This window comes from Heteronotia binoei, chromosome 5 (assembly GCF_032191835.1).
Source record: "Heteronotia binoei isolate CCM8104 ecotype False Entrance Well chromosome 5, APGP_CSIRO_Hbin_v1, whole genome shotgun sequence".
Lineage (NCBI taxonomy): Eukaryota > Metazoa > Chordata > Lepidosauria > Squamata > Gekkonidae > Heteronotia > Heteronotia binoei.
Genome location: NC_083227.1, coordinates 114,647,120 through 114,673,436, shown reverse-complemented (window position 1 = coordinate 114,673,436; position 26,317 = coordinate 114,647,120). Strand labels below are relative to the sequence as shown.

Here is a 26,317-nt window from a genome sequence, read left to right as displayed (position 1 = left end):
AATTAGGGTAGGTTGGGCCCTATATATAAAACCTAGCCTGGTGGCAGCAAGAAGATAAAGTGCCCTGGCAATAAGCCTCAGGCTGGCCTCCCTCCAGGGAATGGAGAGGTGGTTCAGGGAACCCCTGGACACTACAGGAAGGGTGGGATAAAAGAAAACCCTAAATAAATACATGATAGTTTAGGAGGAGCAAGTTTTGCAACTTGGCATGTAAAATTACAAAAAGCTGCACCTACTCAAGATACCCTCTATTGAACACCTATTACAGCTACAAGAGCCTGATCCTTCACAGCCCTGGTGTCCTCAGTGATCAGAGCCACTCTTAGAAAAGTTTGTACCACTACACAACGTGTTGAATAGGAAGGAGCTAATGATAACCCTGGCCCATTAGTGAATACTCCTATCTTGCCTTTCCTTCACAACGAGATAGTACATAGGGAACCAGTAGTGAAATGATGATGTTTACCGAAGAGTTTTTGCTCCACTTCTCCTCCCACCCCAGGTGAAGCATTTTTACCCATTGCTTCCCCATGATGTCACGCTCATGTAGTTCCCAGAGTTTTCCCCTTTAAGCCAGCACAAAAATGAAACAAAAAACACTGCCCCTCCCCTTTGCTTCCTCTCAAAGGAAGGAAGCTACAGAAAGAGTGTCCATGTTGATGCTTAATTCATAGCCAATCTGCAGAGCGGGACAAAGTTAAGCTCCACTTTTCTCCCTTACTTTCCAGCCATAGATCAGAGGGAATTGTCAGGCAGGGGGGCGGGATGGAGCATGCAGAAGCCTATCTGGCATACCTACCCCTTGCTCCTTCCTGCTTTCACAACAGGGACAACTTTTTCCAGCCCCTGTGTGGAAGCAGCCCATGTAAGTGTCATTATGTACCATACTGTTAGAACCCTACGGCTTAGAAAATTAAACAGAATTATTTCTTTCTGTGTTTTGCATACAGCTGTAATTTGGTTTTTGTCATATTAACACACTCTATTGTAATTAATGAAGTGTGGCTATATTAGTCTTTACAGAAAACAATCTTTTCTTTGTTAAAAATCTAGTTGCACTTCCTGAAGATGGATTATAGGCCATTGCAAACACCATTCCAAACACAGCTATTGCCCAAACTGCTACTGATCTGTCGCAAAATAACTATTGCAGGATCATGGATATATATTTTTTTTAAATCCATGTCATTGGCATCCATATGGCTCAGCTAGAACACTGGCTTCCAAACAAGCAACATCTTCACCTTGGATCCTTATGGGGAAGATGGTGTCTCTAAAGATACACAGATAAAGGCAGATGTCCCAAAGAAGGCTAGGGATTGTCAATGAAGAAAGATGCTGAAAGTTCTGGGGTAGCTTTAGCCCAACACCAATATCTCTGCACAGATTCCACAGCACTCTCTGGAGAGAAAATGATTCCTGCGTTTGTTTAATTAGGTCAAAGGGAAAGCCACTTGCTTAAAGGAGTCCCATAGCGGAACAAAGATATGAACTTTGGTCTCAACATAGCTTGCAACCTGTTTGGGACACACAGACTGTTCCTTGCTAGGCGACCAGAGTATTATTTTAGGTTTTGTGAAGCCAGTCTATAAGCTTCTAGAACAAAGAAACGTAGCCGGAGGCCATTCCTGGGCAATACTACTCTACCAAGTGGATGCTACGTTTTGCTCTCCTTGGTTTTGCCTATGAGCAATAGACTGCCCTGCGTGCAGAGGGGTAAAGCTGCAGTACTGCAGACATAAGCTCTGCTCATGACCTGAGTTCAATCCCGGTGGAAGCTGGGTTCAGGTAGCTGGCTTGAGGTTGATTCAGCCTTCCATACTTCCAAGGTCAGTAAAATGAGTACCCAGCTTGCTGGGGTGTGTGTGTGTGTAAATGACTGGGGAAGGCAATGGCAAACCACCCCATAAAGTCTGCTGTGAAAACGTGAAAGCAACGTCATCCCAGAGTTGGAAATGACTGGTGCTTGCACAGGGGACTACCTTTACCTTTTTTTAAATTTCACTGTTATGCTGAGGAAATACAACATCTGTGAAGGAAGGTCAATGGCCTGGCCAACCTTGTCTTGGCTTCATCTATAGACTTAGAAGGCAGGCTTAAGCCTTCCTGTACTTTGCCCTATGCAAGAATGCTGAGGGCCTCGGAATGTGCTGCCCTTTCACCTCCTTCCTGGAATACACATTTGGGGTAACAAGCTTAGGTAAACATCGGTCTCTTCATTCTGCACATTGTTAGTAAATGATTGTGTAAAGAATAATGTATATAAATAAACAACGCAGCCACTGACAGCAGACTGGACAGACTGGTGCGATGAACATCAACCCTGAGTTGCGTGACATTCCTACACATCTGGTGGGAGAGACAAACACAGAAACAGTAGTGCAAAGCATGAGCTAGCCTGGAGAAAGAAGAGAAGAGAAAAAATAGGATGGCATCAAGCTCCATCTGACTTCAGAACCGAAAATGGGAAAGTACAGGCAGGTGGGCCCTGACCAGGATAGCCCAGGCCACCCTGACCTCATCAGATCTCAGAAGCTAAGCAGAATCAGCCGTGGTTAGTACTTGGATAGGAGACCACCAAGGAAGTCCAGGGTCACAACACAGAGGCAGGCAATGGCAAACCACCTCTGAATATCTCTTGCCTTGAAAACCCTACAGGGCCACCAGAAGTCAGTTGCAACTTGATGGCACTTCCCACCATCACCAATGCAGGCATGTGAAATTCAGAGGAAATCTGATTTTGTGTATTTGCATTGTGACAGGTGGAGTTATACCTCAGTGTGCAGTGAAAAAGTCCTCTTGAACAGTTAGCAGGCAGCTAAGGAAAAGTCTAACACAGAGCCAAGTTATATGCTACACACAAATATGTTCATTTAAATGCCACTGGCGGCTTCTTAAATGGAAACACAGCTTTGGGAGGGGATGGTTTTCAGTGGAGCTCCTGAAACCCCCAGCCCCAATGCCACTGGGAATTGGCATAGAACGGGGGCTAAGCAATTCAGCAGTGATCCAAGGAGTCACTGCCTGAATTCTCATCTCAGTCATGAACTGAATGTGGCCTTTGATGAGCTATTCTTTCTCAGCCTCAGTCCTTCATCTACAATATAGGGCTAATAAGACTGGCCTCCCTTACAGGGCTATTGTAGGACTTATTGAGACCAGTGGGTTTTTTGTAGAGAAAGCCCAGCAGGAGCTCATTTGGCTGTAGCAAGCATGTCAGGCCAACCGGAGCCCTGGCCAGCCAGGGTGGAGCTCTGCTCCTGATGGCTCCTGCAAAAAAAAAAAAGCCCTAATTGAGACAATATATGTGGAAGTGCTTTGAACACAGAAAGTATTCTACAAATGCTAGGGGAGGGGCCAAAGCTCAGTGTCAGAGCACCTGTTTGACATGCAGAAGGTCCCAGGGTCAGTCCATGACTATCTCCCTTTAAAAGGATCAGATATCAGGTGGTGTGAAAGACCTCAACTGGAGAGCACTTGAGTCAGAGCAGACAAGACTGACTTTGATCTAATTATCTGACTTGGTATAAGGCAGCTTAACCCTCCCTTGTTTCTTCCGCTACTATGTGTTTCGAGCATAAGCATATTCTAGAACCACATGGGGGGGAGGAGCTTAGGCACCGCTGTCACTCACTACTTCTTCATTTCAAATTACCTTGTCTCAAAGATCCTTTTCCTTTCCAACGCCAGCTCTCAGGGTTTACATGTATGCATTTGTGCATAACATACAGTTTGTCTCTTTAATCAAGGCTACCACAGCTGGCCAAGAAATTGTGGGTAATTTGCTCTAGAGCAGTCCAGGAAAGCAGCAGGCAGTAGACAAGGAAAACAAAAGTTCCTTGTACCTTGATTCTAAACTAAATGAGCTAAAGCCCACCTAGCATACTCCTGACATTATATAAATATGGCAAGGTAGTAATATAAGAACCCTTTTAAACAAAAGAAAGAGAGATAATTAGCCACTGGCATTTAAATAACCCTGCTCCTGGCTGCTTTAGTCATAACCAGGTCCCAATCATGATTTCATTTTGTTTTACTTCATTTATACCCTTTCTCCCCAGTGGAGACCCAAAGTGGCTTCTGTTGTTTTCCTCTCCTTCAAATTTATCCTCACAACAACCCTCTAAAGAAGATGAGACGGGGAGTGTGTGACCAAACCAAGATCACTCAGCAATCTTCCACAGCAGAGTGAGCATTCGAATCCAGGTCTCCCAGATGCCAGTCAAACACTGCAGCCACTACAAACATTGCCTCTTGTGTTGGACCCAGGGCATGGTCTGATGGCACTTGATACCACTGAAGCTAGCTTGGTCTGGCTGTAGTTAGTACTTGGCTGGGAGGCCTCCTAGGATCTCGCTGTGCACAGTTATGGGCTGCATGAAGTATAGAAGGGATCTAATTGGAATGAATTAATTTACAAATTCTGGCAAGAATCCAGCAGCCTGAAAAGGCCTGTTGTGAGCAAAAGTAACACAGAATTGTTGTAAACAAGGCTTGAAATCCTCCCGAGCCTCAAGATTTGCCACTCAACAGAGAGCCACAGTCAATTTGCAACACCCTAACAAGCACACTTTGGTAATCCAGTGTGAGTTCCTACAACTATTTGTGGCATCAATGCTTTGGTAGGAAAGATGCAGACTAAATGGCCAAGTCCAACCAAATGTAATGGCTAAATTACAGCTGGTTATTATGCAGTTATGATTTTTTTAAAAAAGAATCAGTCCTACAGCACATGCTCAGAGATGTCACATGACACTTCCAACTTCCAGTCCACATGTCACAAGCTCAGTCTCTTCTCCAATGCTTTTTTATGGATTGTTAATCTCTGAAATAACATCCCAGAATACAGTGCAGTGCAGCTTCAAAATCAACAGGTTGCACCAAATGCACAGATATCTGACAGCACAGCTGATCTTGAGAAGTGGTCAGAGACACCTAGACAAAATCTACATTGAACAAGCTTGGTCAACCCAATGAACATTACTAATGACAACTATATATCCACTAGCCATGCAAAAGGCTGGTAGCATAAAAACATTCTAGGCAGAAGAAGCCAGCAGGATGTTCCCTCATGATGTCGACATGACGTCAGACAATGCCAGGAGGAGCTGCTGAGTCTTCTGACAGAACCGTGTCATTTCCCAAGATACCAACATTCCTGGCTGTCAATTCATCAGCCTTGATGTGAAAGGCCCCTACTGGATAAACATGGCTTAACTATTCCTACCACTTCACGACCAGAATTGAGCTTTTCGCATTCTTTGGGGTGGGGGGAACACTTACGAACATACAAATGTTACCATCCATCACAGACTGTCCAGATTTATTTCCTCCAGGCAGTGATTCCATCACTACTATACTACATTTTCCCAGTGCTCATCTGCAGTGGTTTGTCACCCGCCAGCTAAAGCATCCACTGTAATTAAGACTATGAACACAGCATGCAACCCTACAGGATACTGCCTGTGCTACCACCAGGGATGATGAACAGCATTCTTTCTTCCTCTGTCCTCTGAAAGCAGGGATGGGGAATGTCACTTGGCCTGGCCCTTGGGGATTGCTGGGCCGAGCTAAGCCACGTGGCAGCCTCCCTGGGGCCTGGCTGGCTGGCGAGGATCATGGGCCTCCGCCACGCTGCGCAGTGGCCTCCCTGGGACCTGGCTGGACAGCAGGGATTGTGGGGCCCAGCCGTGCTGTGTGATGACCTTCCTGGGACCTGACTGGCAGGCCAGGATTACTGTGGGGCCTGGAAAAGTCAATGTCACAGTTCAGGTAAGTTTCCCCCTCATTTCTTTATTTACCTTTCTATTTATTCCCCACATTTCTTTCTTTCCCTTTCTTCCCCTTCTCCCCCCACGCTCTCTCCCCCCTCTCTCTGGGTATGTGGGTGCCTTTAAAGGTCTTCCGGGAGCAGCTGCAGTTTCTGCATGGGGGGGTGGGTGGGAGCCAGCTACCACCATTTCAGTTTGCACTTGACAATCAAAGATGGTGTGGACTAATATGCTAATGAGTGTGTGACCTAGTATGATAATATTAGGGGATGAAGTCTAATATGCTAATGAGTTCCTGCTGGGCTTTTTCTAAAAAAAAAAGCCCTGGACCTAGGCATTTGCCTAGGGTGGAAGTCAGGGTGTGTGTGTGCCAAATTAGGTTCTCCCCACATGACTTCAAATAGAAAAACAATTATTTGCATTAATTTTGCCAACCTGAATTGTTCTCCCTCGGTGGAGCACTGTTTTTTAAATTGATAATTTTGTATGGCTTCGCAAATGATGTTATAAATATCCAAATAGCCCTTGGCAGAAAAAAGGTTCCCCACCCCTGCCTTAAAGGCTCAGCCCTTCACCCCTGAAGCATGGGGGCACTTTCTTTTAAAAAAGGCAAAGAACAAAAAATGCCATGCACTGGGTCTTTTTGAGCCTTTTCCCCACAAAACTTTTTTAAACAAACAAAATAAAGGAATTAATTTTCTTTTGCTTTTTAAAAAAATGGTGAACAGAAGCAAGAGAACAGCTTTTCTTCTCTGAGCTTCACTTCCTTCCAGCACATCAGAACAGGACACTGACATAGGATTTGGTACTTTGACAAAACCTGTGTAATGCTGCACTTCAGTGGTCAGTCATACTACAATATTGATGTGATTCTTTGATTAGGAAGTTTTACTACCCTCAGATGTATTATTATCTAGCTGATGACATGTTTTAATTTTGGTCGTATTTTTATTGATTTTACTGTCATTTTATTCTGCGGATTTTACTATGACTCTTATACAGTACATCTGATGATGTGGTTTATCTTGCTTAATCTATTTGTATGCTATTGTTTTACAGTTGCAATATAAAACTACAGGATATAAAAACTTTAAATTAATGCTGAAGGGGGAAAAGAAGCTATAGCCTGACCTGAAAAGCCCAATCACATTAGACCTCAGCAACTAAGCAAGGTCTGTCCTGGTTAGTACGTGGATGGGGGAGCACCAAGGAAATCCGGAGTCACAAAGCAGAGGCAGGCAGTGGCAAGCCACCTCTGTTCATCTTTTTGCTTCGAAAATCCCATGGGATCACTGTAAATTAGCTACAACTTGAAGGAACTTTCTACTACCATCACCTATGTAAATTTTATTGTCTTTAACAGACAATCCTTTTGAGTGGCATTGATCCTCCAGGGAATTCTTGTGGTGATGAGTTCCACTGGTTTGTTGCATGAAGCAACTATCCTCTTCTGTGTTACCAGCTGGCTCTCTGTTCTCCAGGAGTGGGAAAAGGATAAAAAACAGAGCATGGCTTATTTTTAAAAAGGAGCTGCCCTGAGCTGATTTTTGAAGAATGGACATTACCCTTTGAAACTAAATAGTACTCATAATAGGATACACAGAGTTGGGGGTTCCTAGCATAAACACCAGTTTAAGGACCAGTTACTACAAGATTCTGCCAGAAATCCAGGTTTTCAAGCCACGGGACTGCATTAAAATCAGAGTTTCCATCCCATGAGATTAGAAGGAAAACTATAAAATGTGATTTACTTACAATCTGAATGACAGAGTTTGCAAAGAGCTTAAAAGCTCTCTATCTGCCTTCTCTTACTGTACCATGAATTAGCTACCTGCACATATCCCATACTGCAGCCTTATATGTGGGTGAATCTCTGTAGAAAAACTTCCATTTAAATTTTATGCAACATACTGTGCCACTAGTTGTAGGCTGGTGCTGTGTGGGACAGCCCATGGTAACAGTGAGGATGGTCCATATGACTACGCATGCACCATAGTATGTGTAGACTTTCTCCACAAAAAGGAGCTGCTGAATATAACTACCACATCAACACCTACCTGAATCTGTAGTGACACATACAGAGGGTCATAACTTGTTTGCCTGTCTGAGTATGCAAAAAGTGTGAGATATTGTTTCTGAAAAGCAGTAGCTAGGGGTTCAGTTCGAAAACTAGAGAAACCTGGACTCTATCCTTCCTACAAACCAACCCTCTAATACTGAAAGCTCTAACCCAAGCACAAAGTTATTCAGCAGTTGAACTATGCACATGTTCAGCCACATTCTTCCTTGTTACTACTTCACAGGCTTGAGCCCTGAAAATCCATTTTACCCTTTTCAGACATTGAAAACAAGTCCTGGATATATCTTTTATTTGCAACTCAATGGGGTATATTTTTCGTTGGGTACCTACAGAATCTTATGACTTGTGTAGACCAAAGCTTTCATACAATCAACGTTTTAGTTCTGCTTGTTACATCACTCCCTTCTGTATAATATTGGGAGAGCACTAAAAAAGTAAAGGCAGTCCCCTGTGCAAGCACACTAGCTGGGGTTAATTTAACTTGCCTATTCTGTTAAGAAAAGACCAAGCCTAGTATTTTCTGCCAGCATTGCTGCATCCCACATTCCCATCCAGGTTCCTGTCTCCTTGCATCCCTGATGCTGGCTCATGCTTGGGGGTTTTGCTCATAATAACATGTGCAGGCCCTTGTGGCACTGGTGCCATAGACTTATGGAAATGTGCTAATGCCAAGGCATGCAGCCCTCCCAGAAGGGAGTTCCATAAGCAGCTATGGAAGAGGAATTCAGCGAGTGCAGTACGTGATGGCTGGAGGCTGCTGTCCCAGCCATCACTGTAAGTCATCTCTCAGGCAGCGTAATCTGCTATGATCTGATTTTCTTGCACAAGTCCCATGGGGACACGCTGTACACAGCACCTCAAGAATCACAAACCTGGACTGCTGGAAGGGGGGGCAGTGTACCAGAGGCTCTTCCATTTATCAGCACCTCCTTTAAACAAAGTGTAGTTGGCACAAGGGCCTTGACCATTTGTTGGCAACTGCATGGAAGAAATTAACTGCAATCCTAAACAGAGTGACATGCTTTTAAGTCCATGAAAGACAGTGGGTTTAGAAGGGTGTCGCTCTGTTTAGGACTGAACTGTAAATCCCTTCTTGGCAAAGAGCATTATCGTGTTGACTGACCCAGAGACCAGGCTACAATCAGGGATTTCACACCCTCAGCCTGCTGGAGGGGGTAATCCAATAGTTTGTAAACATTCTCTGCTCCAAAACTGACACCCTGGGGGCATCCGTTCCTTAGACATACTTTATTCCTCAGAGCTTTGCTAACTCAAGTGTTTATCGTAAGGTACTCCTATGGAGTAAAGCTTAAACTGGAATACATGAGATCAAGCATCAAAAAAGCACAACATTCCTACCCTCACTGCACTCCACAGTTCTGTTTGGTTCAGAGGAAACCAAGAGAGAGCCATAAAAAAGCGAAGATGACCTAGAATTGAGGGTTCACAACCTTTGTCAGTCATGCCTTTACTGAGTAGTGGAAAAGCTGCAGATGATGATATTGGCTTCATTTCTTAAAGTGTCTTGATCCTTTTGTTTATAAAGACTAGGTAAGAAATGCCTGAAGAACCCTCAGATGCCAGAGACACTACTGAATAATGCTTATTACAGTGATCAAGGGGCAAGGTTTCAGTTTCCTACATAAGCTCTTTGTCCTTTCCCTTTTAGCAAAAGTAGAATAATAGAATCATAGAGTTGGAAGGGACATCCAGGGTCATCTAGTCCAACCCCCTGCACAATGCAGGAAATTCACAAATACCACGCCCCCCCACCCCTAAATTTACAGGATCTGCATTGCTATCAGATGGCCATCCAGCCTCTGTTTAAAAATCTCCAAAGAAGGAGAGCCCACCACTTCCCGAGGAAGCCTGTTCCACTGAGGAACCACTCTGACTGTCAGGAAATTTTTCCTAATGTTGCGCCGGAAACTATTTTGATTTCAACCCATTGGTTCTGGTCCTACCTTCTGGGGCCACAGAAAACAATTCTGCACCATCCTCTATATGACAGCCCTCCAAGTACTTGAAGATGGTGATCATATCACCTCTCAGAGACCTCCTCTCCTGGCTAAATATGCCCAGCTCCTTCAGAATGTATTGTGAAAAAAATGGAAGTCTGTTACTCTCCATGGTTTATAGAGGTTGCAGAAGCCAGTTTTCCTTGTTTTTTTTTTTTTTTCCCCACTTATAGATGTTTATTCAAGAAAAAACAATACAAACAAAAACCAAAAACACTACCAACAATTAACATTACAATAGAGAAGAGAAGAAAAGAAAAAACACATGTCCCACCCCCACCCATTTTCCACCACCACCTGTGAAAGGAGCTTTAGGAGCATATAAGAATATTAATCTACTGTCTCATGTCATATCCCATACCTTTTGCCCATGTGTATACTGGCTCCCAAGTCTTTATACATTCTTGCCAGTTTCCATCTCTCAACCTTATAGTTAAAACATCCATTTCGGCAGACTCCAGTAATTTAAACAAAAATTCTTCCTTACACGGAATTTGGGGGGATTTCCAATATTTTGCAAAGAGAATTCTGGCTGTTGTAATCATATATATTACTAGTTTTTTCTCACCCTGTGTTAAGTTTTCTCTGCATATACTCAACAGATAAAGTTCGGGTGAGTGTTTTAACCTTTTCTTTAATACCTTTTGAATCCATATACTTATTTGTATCCAAAATTTTTTAGCAATCTCACAGTTCCACCAAATGTGGTAGAGTGATCCTCTAGCTTTTTTACATTTCCAACATTTATCATTATAGGTTGGGTTTATTCTGGCTAATCTCGCTGGGGTCAAATACCACCTATACATCATTTTATATAGGTTTTCCTTGAAGACTACCGATTTAGTCATTTTAATATTAAATTTCCACACCTTTTCCCATTCTTCCAATCCGATCGAATAGCCAAAGTCCTGTAACCATTTTATCCAGCTCTCTTTGACTGTTTCCGACTGCATTTCCATCTCCAATAACCAGCTGTACATTTTTGAAATAAGGTTTTTGGGTTCATGTATCATTGTGTCAAATTCATTTACTTTGTTCTCTTTAGGAAAGCCCACGCTTTTGTCAGATTGATATATTGACTTAATTTGGCATCTAACCCACCAATCCGGGATTACATTTCCTTCCAAATCTAGATTATTTTTAGTATCTAACAAAATTGAATAGTTTTGAGGATTTCTCCAATCATATAAATTAGGGTGGGTAGTTGCTTCCACTGGCGAGACCCACAATGGAGTATATGTATAAATTTTCTTTTTAATCTCAAACCAAGTCTTATAAATTGCTTTCCGGACTTCATGTGCCTGGAAGTTGGTGTTTTTTGTGGAGGTCTGATACCAAATGTATGCGTGCCAGCCTTTAGTTAGTCCTGCCCCCTCTAGAACTAGCAATCTTTTATTTTCTAACAAGCACCAATCTCTGGCCCAGGCTAAACAAGAGGCTTTATAATATAAGCGCCAGTTTGGTAAGGCCATACCCCCTCTTAGTTTACTCTCTTGAAGGATTTTTAACTTAATCCTTGGCTTCTTGTTTTGCCATATGAAAGTCAAGATCATCTTATTAAGTTTTTGAAAAAACGAATTGGGTAGTTGAACTGGGGTCATCTGGAATAGGAATAGGATTCTAGGCAGAATGTTCATCTTTATTGTAGCTACCCTTCCCAAAAGGGAAATTTGCAAGACTCGCCATTTCTCCAAATCTGTTTCCACTTCCTTTAAAATTTTTTCGTAATTATCACGATAGAGAGATTTCACATCATTTGTTAAATAAATTCCCAAATATCTAATTTTCTTCTCTTTTTTAAAGCCCGATTTATCTTCTAATTGTTTAATTTGTTCTTTATTCATATTTTTAGTTAGAAATTTGGTTTTCTGTATATTAACTTTGAATCCAGAAACTTCTCCAAACTGTTGCAGATTCAATTTTAGTTTATCAATCGAAGAGATCGGATCCTCCAAGAAAATCAACAGGTCATCTGCGAATGCTTGAATCTTGAATTCTTCATTCTTTATCTTCAGGCCTCTAATTTCAGTATCTTCTCTTATTTTTTGAATCAAAAATTCTATTGTAGTTACAAAAAGGAGAGGGGAAAGAGGACACCCTTGTCTGGTCCCCTGTTCTATTTCCACAAATCCAGAGTTGTTCCCATTTATATTAATTCTTGCCTTTTGCTTAGTGTATATAGCCTCAATCAGTTTCTTAAAGTTCTTACCGCAACCAATAGCTTCCAATACTTTGTTCATAAAGTTCCAATTCACGTTATCGAACGCTTTTTCAGCATCCAATGAAATTCCTGCAAATTGCTTGTCCGGATGGTCTCTATAGTATTCCAGGATGCTCAAGAAGTATCTTAAATTCTGCCGCATCATTCTTCCCGGTATAAAACCCGTTTGATCTTCTTGCACTATATTGGTTACTATTTTCTTGAATCTGTTTGTCAGTATCGTTGCGAAAATTTTGTAGTCTGCATTTAGGAGAGAAATTGGCCTATAGTTCTTGATTTCCTTAGACACTGTTCCTTCTTTATGAATTAGTGTGATCAACGCCTCTCTCCAGGATGTTGGAATTATTGCTGACTCCTGAATTTTCTCCATCAATTTTTTATAGGGAATTAAAAGTATATCTTCAAAGGTTTTATATACTTCCACCGGAAGACCATCCAGGCCAGGCGTTTTGTTAGGCTTCTGCTGCTTAATTGCTTCAATTATCTCATGGATTGTAATAGAACTATCCATTGCATCTTGTTGTTCTTTCGTAATTGGTTTCACATTAGTACTTTGAATATATTCTTCTTGCTGTTGTTCTTCAATTTCCTGTTTTTTGTATAGATTTTGATAAAAAATTTTGACTATTTGTTCCATTTGATCTTCTTTTGTAGTCTCTTCACCTTCTTGGTTAATAAGCGATCTTATGATTTTTTTTTCCTTTTCCTTTTTAAGTTTATATGCTAGCCATCTGCTTGTTTTATTTGCATTTTCGAAAAAATTTTGCTTGGTCCATTTCATTTTCCTTTCCAGTTCTTCTGTTAGCCATAAATTTATTCTGTGTTGCGTAGCTTGTATTTTTGTTTTTATCTCTTTTGTGTTTTTAATTTTCTGTTGTCTTTCTTGCTCCTTTAAGTCTTTCACTAATTCGTTGTATAACTTCATCCGTTCCCGATTCCTTTTTGCCGTGAAACTAATAGCCATCCCCCTAAAGAATGCCTTGAAAGTGTCCCAAATATTCTGAATGCTGGTATCTTCTTCCACATTACGCTGAAAAAATTCTTTTATTTCTTTTTTCGCCCCTTCCAAAAATGCTGTTTCTTTTAAAATTTGAGTATTCAAAGTCCAGCGACTATTCCTTGATGGGCAATATATCATCACTTGCAATGGATTATGGTCGGCAAATGTTTTCGGGAGAATATTGGCTTGAGTAACTTGCGGAATCAGGCCTATCGTCATCCAACACATATCGATTCTGGACCAGCACCTGTGAGCTTGTGAGAAATGTGTAAAATCTTCTGTTTGTGGGTTCTTCACTCTCCAGATATCGATAAGGCTTAACTCTTCTACCATCTTAAGAAAGGCCTTTGGCAAGACACTACGTGATAGATTTTTCTTTAACTTTTCAATTTTTTTATCTTTTTGAGGATCAAATACGGCATTAAAATCTCCTATGATACAACAAGCTTCTGTTTGTAGTTCCACTAATTTCTCATGTATCTTTTTATAAAAAATTTCTTGCTTGTCGTTCGGAGCGTATATGTTTACAAGCAGTATCTTTTTTTTGTTAATTGTTATTTCTATTATCAGGATCCTTCCCATTTCATCTTTATAAATCAGTTTAGAATCTATATTATGATGAACATAAATGGCTACTCCTCTTCTTTTCCCTTCATCACACGAACAATATAACTGTCCCAATCTTTTATTTTGTAGAAACTTCCTATCTCTTTCCTTTATATGTGTTTCCTGAAGGCAAATAACTTGAGCTTTAGTTTTCTGAAGTTGTAAAAAGGTTCTCCTTCTCTTCTTTGGTTCATTTAAACCGTTCACATTTACCGATACAATCTGTAATCCCGTCTTTTTATTCATCCTAATATCGTTTTACTTCCTTCTGTTGCTCTTTGGTCTCTTTTAGTGAATTGTCTTGTTCTGACTCCTTCTCTTCTGAGTTTATAGGTGTCCTCTACTTCCTTTCCACGCAGGTCTGTTTCTTCCTCTTGGTCTTCCCCTATATCAGAACTCTGGTTACTTGAAGCCACAAAGCTGCACCAAAAGTCTTCCATTTTCTCCAGAGTGGTAATATTATATCTCTTGGCCTGGTACGTAAAAAAGATTCCTTCTGGCACCAGCCATCTAAATTGAATTGCCTGCTTCAATAGCCAACTAGTCAACTTCTTATATCCTTGTCTTCTTTGACGAACTGACCAGGGAACATCTTTCAAAACTTTGATATTACTGTTTTGCCAGGATAAACCTTCCTCTCTTGCCTTTCTTTGAATCTTCTCACAGATTGTTCTTCTAACAAACCTTACTAAAACTTCCCTTGGCAGGTTGTGTCTTCTAGAATAGGAGGAAGATATTCTTCTTACCCAGTCAATCTCACTCTTTCCTCCCTCCAATAATTTCTCTTCCTCTGTATTTAGTATCTCCAACATTTTCTCCTCCAGGTTCTCTCCCCTATCATCTGGAATATTCTGGAACCTTAATACATATGCCGCCTTTTCCATTTCTAATTTTGCTACTTTGTCTTCCAACTCCATTAATTCGTCTTGATTCTCTCGCACCGTCACTGTGGTGACCTTATTTTGATCTTCCAGTCTTTCTACTTTAGCAACCAAACTATGCACTTGCTGTGTGTTTGCTAATAATTGTTTTTGGAAATCGTCCATTTTGTCATTGGTTTTTTTAATCTCCCCCATCAGGTCCATTTTCATCGCTTCCAGGGTTTCTTGGCTTTGCTTAAAATTTGCCACCATTATTGCTTGTAGTTTTTCTATGGCTTCCTGATTATCTGTTGGTGGTAAAGTTCTTTGACCTCCTGGTGAGGTGCCCTGACCCACTTTTTTAATTTTGGCCTCCATCTGCCTTTCTTTTTTCTCTTTATCTCCCATATTCTTAGTCTTCCTGGTCACTGAAAAAACATAAAATGACTTTCTCCTAGTTTCATATAGCTTCTGTTTCAATTATTACTCATAGCACAGAACCCAAAGCTTCTGTTTCACTTCTCACTTGCAGTACAAAACAATTACTTCAGAATATTACTTCAGGATATTAATATATATTGGCCATTCAGCAGTTATGAGCCCCTTTAACTGCTGCTACTAAGTACATAAGTCAAGTCAAACCCCCACCATTTCCTTTTATCGTATCTTCCCCAAAATCAATAAATCAATTTCACTGGTAAATCAAATCCTCATTTCATCAATACCTAAGCAAGTAATAAATTGTAAATCAATACCTCTTCCCCTAACCTTTCTTCACATTAGCCATTCATTATTTAGCATATAGTATAATATTCAAAGTTTATCAAACACAACTCACACTTCAATATAATCCTGACAGCTAAGATCCACTGTTAATTTTGAGTTCAGTCTTATTAATTTTACTTTATTTTCTTTCTTCTTTCTTCTTATTTTTAGCTTCTTATCTTCTTCTTTCTTTCTTCTGTCTTCTGTCTTCTTTCTCCCCTTTTATTTAGCCGTTTACAATCTACTCCGGGAGAGTTATTATATATAGTCTTAGTCTCTGTCTCTATTTCTCTGGTTTTTATATCCTTTTATTTCTCACCCTTTCTTCAAGGGAGGGACAGCCGCAGTGTTCCCTGCTAAGAACTGCCTCTCCCTCTCTTGATAAGCCTTGATTTTATCTCTCTTTCTCTCTCTCTCTGTCTCTCCTTCTCTTTCTTTTTCAGTTTTATTAGTCGTTTTTCTCTTTCCCGCAACCTTCTAAAGTCCCGTCACCAGTCTTTAGCTCTTAACCCGCTCTCCGCCGCCGCTTCCTCTTTCACTCACCACTCTGCGCCATCTTTCACCATGCTGCTTCGCTCCAGTCCATGCGCCCAGCCATTACTCCCCGACTTTCCGTTCACCACCTCTATTCAACAAAGCCGTTGCCGTTTCTCCGCTTCGCCGCTTCACCGCCCGCTTTCATTCCGCCTCCCCGTCAACTCGCCCCGACGTCTCGGCACTTTCTCCACACTCTGCTATGGCCGTCTCCGTCTAGGTCAGGGCCACCAACGCCTCGGACTCCAGTAGCTGGCTAAACCGCTCCACCCAAGCTACTCAGCCGCCACCGCCACCGCCGCTCTCGCCCAGACAGACCTGTTATACGGTCCCTTCCACCTCTCCGTTGCCGCACCGCGCCGCCGGCCGCCTCTACTCCGACTTTCGCTTCCCCGCTCTCCGCCGGACGGTACTTTTTCTTTCAATGGTCTCTCTTTTGATATTCCGTTTATGCTGACAATTAGAAGTTTTCGAATTTAATCTCAGCTCAGGGCAGCTCGCTTGAGTTCAGTTGCCCCCTCCGCTCCTATTCCCGGAGGCCTGGTTGTTGCGCAGCACGCGCGTTAGAGAGCTCCAGGCGAGGGACAGGCTGGGGTGGTAGGGACGCCTCCGCGTTCCTCCCAAACCCCCAACCAGCTCCCCCAAGCTTCGATGCGTCTTTCAGACGCTTCTTAAGAGACCCCCTGCGAAAAGGGACCTCTCTGGAGCACTCCAAATCACAGTGCACGCCGGAGCTCAGCGATTGCACTGCGTCTCACCACGCCATCTTTCCGGAAGTGCCTTCTGGGGCCACAGAAAACAATTCTGCACCATCCTCTATATGACAGCCCTCCAAGTACTTGAAGATGGTGATCATATCACCTCTCAGAGACCTCCTCTCCTGGCTAAATATGCCCAGCTCCTTCAGAATGTATTGTGAAAAAAATGGAAGTCTGTTACTCTCCATGGTTTATAGAGGTTGCAGAAGCCAGTTTTCCTTGTTAAAGAATTTCTGGTACCTTGGTGCAAAGTTCTGCTTTTCTTTTGTATTTCTTAAAAATTTTGGATGAAGATTTCCCCGTGCTTCATTTCTCCCTCTGTAAAATGGGAATAATAATAATCAACCTGACAACAGGAATAAGTGTGGCAGGAGAATGGCTCAAAAGCAGTGACATAACAATGACCCACAAACCACTTCAGGCTGCTGAATCACTTTCAGAAGCAGGAGGAGCAGCAGCAGGCTCATGAACTGATTATTCTGTTTATACCAGTGATCCATTTGCCCAATATCATCTACTTGGACTGGCAAGCGATGTCCAGGATTTCAGGCAGGGATCCTTACTACCTGCTGTCCTCTAATTAGAGATTACAAGAATTGACATTTGGTCCTTGCACTTCCAGAGCATGAGTTCTGCTGCACCTTTGTTGCATCCTAGGAATTGGGGCCACTGGAGCAATTCTGTGCAGGATCTCATGGTGGCCCTCTGCCAGTTGGATTGGCGAATTTGCCAGTCGATTTTAGGGTAAACTCTCAACATCTGTAGGTAATGAAAATGAAGCACTGAGCAGACTAAAATAATAGGAATCTATTTCTTAGGTTCTGGACTGGGAATGAAGCAGTTACGCTTCAGTTGAGCTTCTGCCCCAGCCTCTGCCATGGTTCCAGCCAGGGTTACAAAAGCTGAGACTTCCGCACAGATACCATCTCTGTCCCATTCTACAGTGCCAGCACAGTACAGCTAGAGAAACCAGGAGCCCAACTAGCAGCTGCATGCTCCTTCCTAGCTACTTGTAACTCTCCTGCCGAGCACCTCCTGAGATTTCTCTTTTCATTATTTACAAGCTTTGGTTCATAAGGGTAACCAAGTCATTACAACAGACCTCTTTAAGGGACTTGACATGCTACCTTGGGACATTCCAATTAAAACAGCAGTATTATATGACAGCAATGAAATGCACAATCCAATTATTAAGTATGCTGAAAGTAGACATGCCCCCATTAAGCTCCCAGAGGGATCTGTTTATATATATACATATATACACACATACTTGCAATATAGTGGAAGATATTAAAATGCCTGCCAATAAAACACGTCCAAGATACAAAATGGCCAAAGTGGCAATTAATGAGGAGGACTGGGCATTTCCAGCAGTCTGGATTGCTTATTATGCTGGGCCTGTTCCAAAAATCATTTTAGTGCAGCCAAGTGCAAGGTCATCCATCTAGGAAAAAAGAATCTATTCTAGGGCATACCTAGGGGATGGGAAGCTCTGTCTTGAAAAGCAATAGCTATAGATGTGTTCAGAGGATCGGGATTCTGCATTAAATACTGACCAAGACAGGGTACCTGCTCCTCAATTGATCCCCGTACTCACCACTATAGTTCGAATCAGCATTCCATCTCATTCAAAGAATGCTCCACCTGTATTGGTTCATTCTTAAGAGGGTTCAAATAAATTTCCCTTCACACAATCAGAGTGAGGTAAAGGAAGTTATTTCCCATCTTGGTTGCAAAGCTTTCTTTTGTTCGAAAACAAGGGAGCCATTGGCTTGTGGGAGAGCTGAGTTTTTCTCCCATAGACCAAGGCTAGACTCACCTGTCAATCGGATTCCTTAGCCAAATGTAATTCAGTACATTTGAGACAGTAATAACAGAAGGAAATGTACAGCCCTAAATGCATTTTCTTCAAAGGAACTCTCAGTAAGTTAAATGGCGTTTACTTTCCGTTAAATGGATACCAAATTACAGCCTTAGTTACTTCTGTGAGAATTGTCAGACTAAATGCCAGCTCTACACATGCAGCAAAAATGAGGTGATAGAATGGACCATACCACCTCAGCATGCAGGTAGGGGAGACCGTTTTTAAAAAAATCTTCCTGCACATTGTATATCAGCGCATCAGGAAAAGTGGGCTGCACTAAACCTCTCTCCCCAGTGTGCTAATTTAGAATACAAAGATAATGTTTTTAATGTGAAACAGCATACATACATTCTTCTACCACCTCATTCTGCATAACGAGTGGAATGGCAGTAAAGGTAGCTGGATCCCCCCTTCTCAGCCTACTCGGCTGCTGACCAGCCCAACATGAACCATCTGTTCTACAGATAAAGCAGACAGAGATCTTCATACACAGTCATGTGTGCGCAGCTTCAAGGCTGGCTCCAGACTTTGAAGGGTGCTGAACAAAATGTTCTTTGGTGCCTCCCCACTAAGAACACTGGTCCCTTTGGCAAGCATGTGTACACACACATACACACACCCTTCTACAGAAAAGAGCAGAACACAAGAACAACCCTTTCACCCATCTTTAATCTCTGCAAGATTAAAAGGGGTCTGAGAGTTATGCTCTGCTCTATGCTCCTTGACCCAAAGGGAGCAGTCTTCCCAACCCGTTCTATGTCCCTTGACCCAAAGGGAGCAGTCTCTGATGAGAACAATAGTGACTTCCACAAGGTGATTATTCTCTGTGGTTTCCTTGTTGCTGTTGCAGGTGGCAATTCAGTGCAGCAGCAAGAAAAGGGTTTCTACCTGGCAGGTTTTCCTTTATTTCTCCTATCCCAGGTGCCAGTACCACTGTGGGATGGCTTTGGGGTTAATTTTTTAAAATCAGTAATTAACAGATTGCCATAGCTATATGCCAATTACTGATTCTTTTTTTTAAAAAGGACCCCTGGAGGGGGGAGGGAAAATAGCCATGCAGCAAGGAAAACAGCACCAATGTGGGCATGACTTGAAAAGATCATAGTGAAATAGTTTTTGGAAAAATTGTAGGAAAGCCTCTGATATTCCTAAATCTCAAAGCAAATTCTGCTTGTTTCTTGTAGATACTTCTGTAGATACTTGTAGATACTTCTGCAATCTTGAACACGGAAGAGGGGAAAAAGATCAAACCGGCTTAAGATCTTCTGCCATCTTGGAATTCACACTATCCAAATAACCTACATATCCTTAAAGAAGACTGATCCACAGTTTGAAAATGTAGGAACTAGCTTATTAGAGCTGGTGACTCTGACTCGATGAGCTACATGTCTACAATGTGTGGGACTCAGCTGCCTAGGCCAGAGTCATCACACTCGTTACAAGAACTGGATCTAACATAAATGTCACTTTGTTGGGCTGGGTCATGTGTGCCATAAAAGGTCATGCCAGGTATTGGAGATACAAACTTTATAAAGGACACAGGCAAACTCAATTGGCATTATTTTTACTCAAAATACAAATAAACTTTAATGCTCTTACCATATTTCTTTACAGTATCATCCTGATGCCCACCCTCCCACTTGTTACACATTAGCACTGGGACAGTATACAGGAACTTAATGCATAGCCTGTGTCATCTGGCAATAAAGGTAATTGGTTGCTTGTGGGCAGGATAAGAGCCCTGGATGTGCTAGTTCCATTCTGCGGGCTGTATGTTTGACACCCTGGGTCTAGGCACGGCTCTTAATCCTTCCACTGTGATTCCTAGACCTTCCTCTGCTAGTAAATGGCAGGGCTTCCTAACTTATATACAAACAAGAAGAATGTATGCTAGGAATCTGTGGGGCCATGGCTGCAATACCAAACAACTGGAGCAAAACTGAACTATATTGGCTGCATTAAACAAAGAAAAGGATTCTAGCCCTCATGGTTGCAGAGGAGAAAAAATATGGCAGGCATGTTTTGCTAGAAATGGAAACATGGAAAAAGTATCCAGTGATCATATAGCACAACTTCTTTAGTTAACATGTCCATCAGCCACTACCTGTAACTCCCCCCCCCCCATCACCATTTCTCCACTCCTCCTAATCATACTCTTTCCCCATTACTTTTGCATATGTTGCACCTCCACCCTCTAAGAGGGGGAAAAAAACCCTGCATAATATATAGCAATTCCATGAAGGGGGGGGGGGGGAAATCTCTCACACCACCAAATATCATGTAATTATGCAATCTGTAAAAACTACCAAACTAAATTCACCTCTCTAAATTTGTATAATCTATTCCAGCCACTACCTCTTAGTTTTCAGTTGGGAAAATAGGAATTTAAAACAAAAACATATGATTCCAGGGAGCCTATTATTTTTCTTCAAATGCAGTTGCATAGAGATATTGCAGAGAAAAGATTTCAGACCTGGGGACATGTTAGGCAGCAAAGCTTACAGCAAGAAAAGAGGGCAGCTACTTGAAACTTCTGCTGCTCCCAGTAGGGAATGATACAAAAGGAAGAGAAATCAACACAGTATGCAGGAACTTTCAGGAAAAGGGTGCTTCAAGGGAAAAAGGCACAAGTCTGCTGCTCAGGTCTCTTTAACAGTGCTAGTTACTAACTAGAAGGCATCCTGCCCAGGCAACAAGAATTGCTGTTTATATGACATTAATTAGGGGGTTTCTAATTTCATTAGTAAGTCTTCCCAAGCATAGGAGGATTACTGTGCCTTTCTACAGTAAGATAACCAAGAAGCGGAAAAAATGCTATACCCTGCAGAAAAAGAGAGAGAAGCTGATAGACACAGCAGAAGGATAGGTTGTGAGGAAGAGAGAAAGATGGAGAAGATCAGCAGAAGACAGAGGGAGAGTTTGACGGATAAAAGACAAAGATCACATTTACAGGGGTAACCTCATTTGCTCCTGCACTGTTCACAAAGAGATGAGAACTAAAGCGAAGTAACTGCCTTCTCAGCTTATCAGCCAGAAGAAGAGTGCCCTCCAACCAAACCTTTTCTAAACCTGGTCCTCCAAGGAGAAAAAAATATATTGATATTGTAAAAGTCTTTAAAGTCTTAACCTGGCCCCTAAAGATCTATAAAGGTAACATTAGGAGAGACTCTCTGAGGACACCATTCTACAACCACCTCAGGTTAAGTGGTAATGCCTGATCATCATGGGGACTTGCAGCCAGATAGCAGCAGTGAGTTTTCTGTGGAAGCTCTATTCTGAAGCACCACAGGGGCCCAATTCAGATGAAGCCTGAGAAATAGCTTCATCCTTCCTCCTTTGCCATTTTCTTGATATGAAATGGCCCAGGGTGGCATTATTTGCCCTGGGGTGGGGGAAGCTACACATACGCCATGGGCAGCCCTCCAGCAAGACAAATCACACTTCCAGAGTGGAAGGTGGTAATGTCTGCCAATTCCCTTACTGTAGGCCCATATTTTGTCTCCAGGGCTGTTCCTGAAGGTCTGCTGAGTTCAGTGCATTGCTGCAGAAGGGGGAAATGAGGAAGCACTACTCTGTAAGCTGATCTTGTGGGGTGCAAGACCCTAGCTTCAGTTACCACCTGTGTAAGATCTGAAAATGGGGACATTCTAGGAGTTCTAAACAGTTCTAAACTGTTCTAAACAGTTCAAAAGGAAGGAGTTCTAAACAGTTTCAAAACAGTGGATAGATACACATGAGAACATGCAGCCTTTCACATACCCTGGTCCCAAACAGCACACAGCTCCTGTTCTTAGCACATGCGTGAGCAATACAGGAGTTACTACCTTCCTTCCTGAATATCCTCTAAAGAAGTTCATAATACTGTCTGCTTGTGCTGTTGCAAAACCCTAGTTTATGGCTGGAGCTACCCACTGCATCTGAAAAAGTGTGCTCTGAGTTGCAACATCTCATGCTAGAATAAACGTTCCTCATGTTCAAAGTGCCACTGGACTTCAGATTTTGTTTGACTATCTAGGGAGGTCCATCACAGTCTTAACATGCGATGATTCTGCATAAACAGAATTTGGGAATCTATAGCAAACAATTCCTAGACGCATAAAGGGCTCAAATCAGGCTTGTTCTTTTGGTTGTAATTAGGTCAGGTCCCCTCTGGCCACTGAAGGGGGAATGGGAGGTAGGTTAGGCACATCCAGGTTGGGAAATTCCCAGAGATTTGGGGATAGAGCCTGGGGAGGCCAGGGACTTCAGTGGGGTACAACACCATACAGTCCACCCTCCAAATAATCCATTTTCTCCAGGGGGCTAATCTCTGTAGTTTAGAGATGAGTTGTAATTCCAGGGAATGCCCAGGTCCCACCTGAAGGCTGCCATCCCTAGCTGTAATGTCTGCACTGGAGGAAGATAAGCCAGGCTTAAGAGTCAGGAAGAGAAGCAAGGAAGAAATGCTAGCAGAAGAGAATGTTGGAGTGTGTTCAAAAGTCAGTTGGTCTTGTCCACACCACACCCTGTTTATTGATAACTTTTGCACTTTCCCCAGTTTTTCACAGAAAAGTCTGAATTGCATGAATGAGGCAGATACTCTTGTGCTATCAGGCCAGAACTCTTCCTGCTTTCTGGTCTTTGTTTTCTTCCTCCTTCACAATCACAGTCTCTCTATTATCTAGGGGCACATCTGCACCACTGCATCCATGTACTTGCTTGCTTGCTTAAATTTATGGATTGCCCAATCCCTGTCAAAGCAGGGCTTTGGACGATGTACAACATATTCAAAGCAGTTACAACCATTACAGTAAAAACATAACTAAAAATGTACAAGAGAGTGTATGTAATATAATGCCTAGTTCATTTTTTTTATCTGCTATTTTATTTCAATAGAACTGCCAGTCTGAATCAGGCAGTTTCATAATCCCATCATGGATGCCTGCCATTTCATTTCTGGGGCAACACTTAACATGATGCAACTGTATCAATTCAGTAACAAAAATAAAATTTGCACGTACAATTCTAGGAGTGACCACCCCTGTATAGGAAGAAAGGGAAGTGAAATGACAGATGACACCAGTGCTGGTGAGAAGATGGTACATGGATTTCTGGGAGGAGGAGCTCTGCTTGCATGTGTCTCTCTGTCCTGACTGAAAGGAGTGCTGTGATTGGAGGACACCTCTGGCTTTTCCCAACAGATTCTGTGTGTGTGTGTGTGTTAGCGAATCTGTAAAAACTGAAATAGCTCCTGAATGCAGAGCAGACATTTATGAATATTCATCCATTGAACTCTCATGCTGAACTGGACACAAAATCAGCCAACAGAGAACCAACCAACCCTTTTCCTTAGAATGGAAGGGCAGCTATGCTCACTGTTTATGCCCTAGCACAAGGTCCCTAAACACAGCTAGACTGGAACGGCTGGCTCAAAACATCTGGAAGCCGAATCCAGAGTGCTGTCTGATGTAGCCTGTGCATATAGACAGCAATCTGGAGGGTTGAAGATGATGCCTATGAAAGACAGAAAACCAATGACCAGTGCTTAATTACTGTATCTACAAGAATGGGGATACCCCTGTCCTTTAAAGAATATGCAAAGGCATTCTTCACCAGGACAAATGAGTTCTTCATCAGGCAAAAAATGAGACTATTAATTGAGTAGGTTCATTTTGGTTGATAAAGAGATCTATGAAACTCAGGTGCTTTTATGCCATCTTTAAACTACTGATCCAATTAAAAAGTATAACTTCATCAATTCCCCCCTTCCCCAAGGGACTAGTAGGACCAGCCATACGAGAAGCAAATAAAGCAGACAAAGAAATGAATCTGATTCCAGACTGAGTTTTCAAAAATCCTGGGTATATGCTAGCTCTGTCACAGACTCCCAGTCTGTCTATGGGAATGTGATGCACTCTCAGTTAAAGGAGCACTACAGTTCTTGACCATCTGCTCACAGCATTTTAAGTACACGGAATATTGTACAGTAATTATATAACAATAACCAAACAAGAAAAACCAAGCAGGTTCCCGCAAACCAGCTCCAGAAAATGAAACCTGTCAAAAGTGAAGAGTGATCTTTGACATCTGCCCCCCACCCTGCCCTCATAGGTCCAGGAAGAATGGAGAAAAAATGGCTTTATACAAATTGCACACACACACACCCTTCATCAGACTCCATTTTCCTGGTCTGCTGTTGCCCTGTGCATTGTGCCCCACCATGGCCCTAGAACGCTTCACACAGAAAAAGAGAGAAGGGGGGGGGGGGGGAGAAGCCAACTTACCAATTCAGAAGGGTTGCATAAAATGAGCCCCAAACCCCTCAACGGATGCTTGATTCTCCCCCATCTTGACATGGTACCCTCCCCTTTGATTCTCTTGGAAAAGAGGGCACAGCCTATGGGGCAGCTCTGCAGCTGTGCCTGTAGCAGTCTTACCCACATACAGCACGCCTTCCTTGGTCTTCTCTGCTGCCACTGCTACCCCTTCCTTGGTCTTCTCCGCTGCAGCAACGACCCCTTCCTTTGCCTTGGACAAGCCCTTCATAAACACATCCATCCCGGCACTGAGGTCTGGGTGAGAGAAGAGACGGTGCAAGATGGCTTCAGCAGAGGGCTCTGCTGATTCCACCAAGGATATTGGTCACATTGCTGGGGGAAAGGAGGTGAATCCGGCTCTGGAGAGATGGGAAGGGGGAGATTGGGAATGGCTGGCACAGCACTCCCCTAGGCTGGTATCCAGAGTCAGAAGAATACATTGCCCATCTTGATCAGCTCTGGAAAGCATCATGCTGCAGCCCTGGCTCCCCTGTCAGTTTACCAGCCCACTGAGCTGGGAGAGGCAGGAGAGGTTGCTCTCCAAAGATAAGGGGAGCAGCGACATGGACGATGCCCAGTCGCCCTTGCTGCCAGGGGAAAACAACCCTGTGCCCCAGATTCAACAAGTCTAGTGACAGCTGTTACTGCAGCAAAGGCTGCCCCTCCCCAGCAGCCATCACCCTGGCCTACCTTGCCTGCCCTAGTGGCTGCAGCTGTCCCCTTCCTTTTAACTGGAAACCACCTCTCTCAAGCCCAGTCCCTCAAAAGCATGGGTTGGTTTTTCCCCATATGTGAAAAGGCAAGAAAGAAACTGGGAGAGAACCAGGATCAAGTCAACTCAAACAGGGATGACTCCGTGTCCTTGAAACCCGAGAAGGGTGAGGGATGAGGGCTGGCGAGGCTGCTGGTTCTGTAAATTATTTGGGGGAGGGGGTGTCCCCAGGACGATGACATTTCTCCTATCTCCATCAGCATCCCGATTCAGAGGCAACCTCGCCAGGCGCCAGAAGCCATTCCCCTCCCCAAAAGAGATCTCAGCCACGCGTCGCCAGCCCACCAACGGGTGTGTGCGTTTCACCTTCAGACCAGCGTTATAACCCGCGCCCTGGCCAATCCATGGAGGATCTCTCCGATCTCGTGTTACCCACACCTGCAATTTTCTCCTCCCTCGGGACAGACGGAGGGAACCCCGCCAAGCCGCCGCTCACCTGCGATGGGCAATAGCGCTGGACTCCGGTGCGTCTCCACTGGGGGGTTCAGATCATTCCGGGCCGGAGCGGGCGGTGGCAGAGGCTGAGGCTGAGGCGGCGCGGTGCAGCGGGGGGAGTCAGGGCAGCTCTGCCATGGAGCAGCTCGGGGAGGAGGAGGAGGAGGAAGAGAGAGGAGACGAGACGCCGGTGCCCTCGCCCTGCTTCTGCTGCTGAATATTGCAATGAGCCACCGCGCGCCCTATACCCGCCCGGCGAGGGGATTTCATCATAACGCGCACTCCGCGCTCCCCGCCCCTCCGCCCTGCCCGGATGCAGCAGGGGACCCCCGACCTG

At 43.3% G+C, this 26,317-nt stretch overlaps 1 protein-coding gene across 1 annotated transcript in view; it reads right to left on the bottom strand.

The window, feature by feature from the left end:
* SNCB (synuclein beta) overlaps positions 1–26,317 on the bottom strand; it is a 59,684-nt gene extending 33,367 nt beyond the window's left edge. Inside the window, exons 1-2 of the mRNA XM_060240206.1 lie at positions 25,982–26,317; positions 24,894–25,028 (exon numbers count right to left, since the gene is read on the bottom strand). Of these exons, the coding sequence (XP_060096189.1) occupies positions 24,894–25,014 (121 nt within the window). The 5' untranslated portion in view covers positions 25,015–25,028; positions 25,982–26,317. The remainder of the gene's footprint in view (positions 1–24,893; positions 25,029–25,981) is intronic.